The sequence below is a fragment of the Brassica oleracea genome, chromosome C3 (genome assembly GCF_000695525.1).
Source record: "Brassica oleracea var. oleracea cultivar TO1000 chromosome C3, BOL, whole genome shotgun sequence".
NCBI lineage: Eukaryota > Viridiplantae > Streptophyta > Magnoliopsida > Brassicales > Brassicaceae > Brassica > Brassica oleracea.
The window spans coordinates 39,863,958-39,866,022 of record NC_027750.1 but is presented as its reverse complement, the minus strand read 5'-3'; the positions used below and the strand labels follow the sequence as shown (position 1 = coordinate 39,866,022).

At 51.3% G+C, this 2,065-nt stretch overlaps 1 protein-coding gene across 1 annotated transcript in view; it reads left to right on the top strand.

The window, feature by feature from the left end:
• The first annotated feature begins 1,865 nt into the window (after window positions 1-1,865).
• Window positions 1,866-2,065, top strand: part of LOC106330595 (cyclin-dependent kinase A-1-like) — a 23,380-nt gene continuing 23,180 nt past the window's right edge. The window contains exon 1 of the mRNA XM_013769037.1: window positions 1,866-1,965. Coding sequence (XP_013624491.1) covers window positions 1,866-1,965 — 100 coding nt within the window. The remainder of the gene's footprint in view (window positions 1,966-2,065) is intronic.

Sequence of the window (2,065 nt, the reverse complement as noted above, 5' to 3'; positions counted from 1 at the left end):
GGGAGCAAGGCAGGGGAGAATTCAGCCACGAATTCTGCTAGGACCTGTGACTTTATAGCCGTGGCGGGTCAAAATATTATGTCGTACTCCCCTAGTTCCACGGCCCATTTGGCTTGGCGTCCGGAGACTTCTGGTTTGTGGAGGACCAACTTTACAGGGAAGGAGGTAACAACCATGATTGGATGAGCCTGGAAGTAGGGTCAGAGCTTGCGAGCAGCGACTATTAGGGCTAAGGCCAGCCTCTCTAGATGGCTATAGCGGGTTTCCGCATCCAGGAGAGCCTTGCTTACGTAATAGATTGGTAGATGTTTACTTCCCTCCTCGCGAACTAGGATGGCGCTTATGGCGTGTTCGGAGACTGCTAGATATAGCAGCAGGACTTCACCGAGTTGTGGCTTGGATATGAAAGGAGGAGTAGTGAGATATGACTTTAGCTCTTGGAGAGCAGATTCGCATTCTTCCGTTCACTAGAAGTCCTTCGGATTCTTGAGGGTTCCGAAGAAGGTGTGAGATTTATCGGAGAGTCTGGAGATGAACCTGCCCAAGGCCGCCATCCTTCCCGTTAGCTTTTAAACCTCCTTGACGTTCTTTGGGGAAGGGATTGAGTGAATGGCCCTGATTTGCTCCGAGTTGGCCCCGATGCCCCGGTGGGTTACAATGTACCCGAGGAACTTGCCAGAACTGAACCCGAATGAGCATTTAGCCGGGTTGAGCTTCATGTTATACTTCTTGAGGGTGGAAAAGGCTTTCTGCAGGTGAGATATGTGGTCTTCCGCCTCCAGGGACTTGATCAGCATGTCATCGATGTAGACCTCCATGGTTCTCCCGATTTTGTCCGCGAACATCATGTTCACCAGCCGTTGATAGGTTGATCCTGCGTTCTTTAGGCCGAAGGGCATAACCTTGTAGCAGTAGATCCCTATGGATGTCATGAAGGATGTTTTCTCTAGGTCTTCCGGATGCATAAGTATCTTATTGTAGCCGGAGAACGCGTCCATGAAGCTCATCAGCTGGTGCCCCGCGGTGGCGTCCACCAGCTTGTCGATATGAGTAAGCGGGAAGGGGTCCTTTGGACATGACTTGTTGAGGTCCGTGAAGTCGATGCAGACTCTCCACTTCCAATTCTTTTTCTTGACCATGACGACGTTGGCTAGCCATTCTGGGTATTGCACCTCGCGAATGAACCCCGCGCCAAGCAGGCTTTTGACTTCATCGTTGATGATCGCGTCTCTCTCAGGGGCAAAATTCCTTCTCTTTTGTCTGACGAGTTGATGTAGGGGGTCCACCTGTAGCTTGTGCATGATGATTTCCGGATCGATCCCAGGCATGTCTGCGTGGGACCAAGCAAAGCAGTCGGAGTTAGACTTGAGGAAGTCTATCAGTCTTCTTCTCAATCCTTCGGTCAGCTTGAAACCGATCTTGAGGTGTCGGGTCTGATCTCCTTCAGTTAATGGCACGTCGTCCATTTCCTCTACCTATGGTTTCTCGGTGTGATGAGCCGGAGGCTTACTCTGTAATTGCTATAAGACCTGGGTCTTTCCTTTCATAGTGGTCTGGTAACAGGAGCGGGAATACTCCTGATCCCCTCTGATTGCCTTTATGCCCCAGGGTGTAGGGAATTTCACCATTTGGTGAACAGTCGAGGGGACGGCCCCCATGCCGTGAATCTAAGGCCGTCCTAGGATCATGTTGTAATATGAGTCGCAGTCGACAACGATGAACTTTGTTGACATGTTGACTCCTTCAGCGTATACGGGGAGGGTTACTTTCTCGGGGGTTTGTTTGACTTCCCCGCTGAACCCTATAAGGGGGGTTATCCTCCGAGTTATAGCGCTTTCCTCCAGCCCCAGGTCCTTGTATACGGCATGGAAGATGATGTTGCCGGAGCTTCCATTATCTACCAGTATCCTATTCACCAGGCAGTTCGCTACGGTGAGCGATATGACCACGGCGTCGTGATGCGGGGTGAGAACTTTCTCCTGCTCCTTGGCCGTGAAGCTTATTTCGTCTGCTCCTAGGAGCAGGCGTTTTGGCTTGGCTGCCTCTAGGCCGTGCTTAGCGTTCC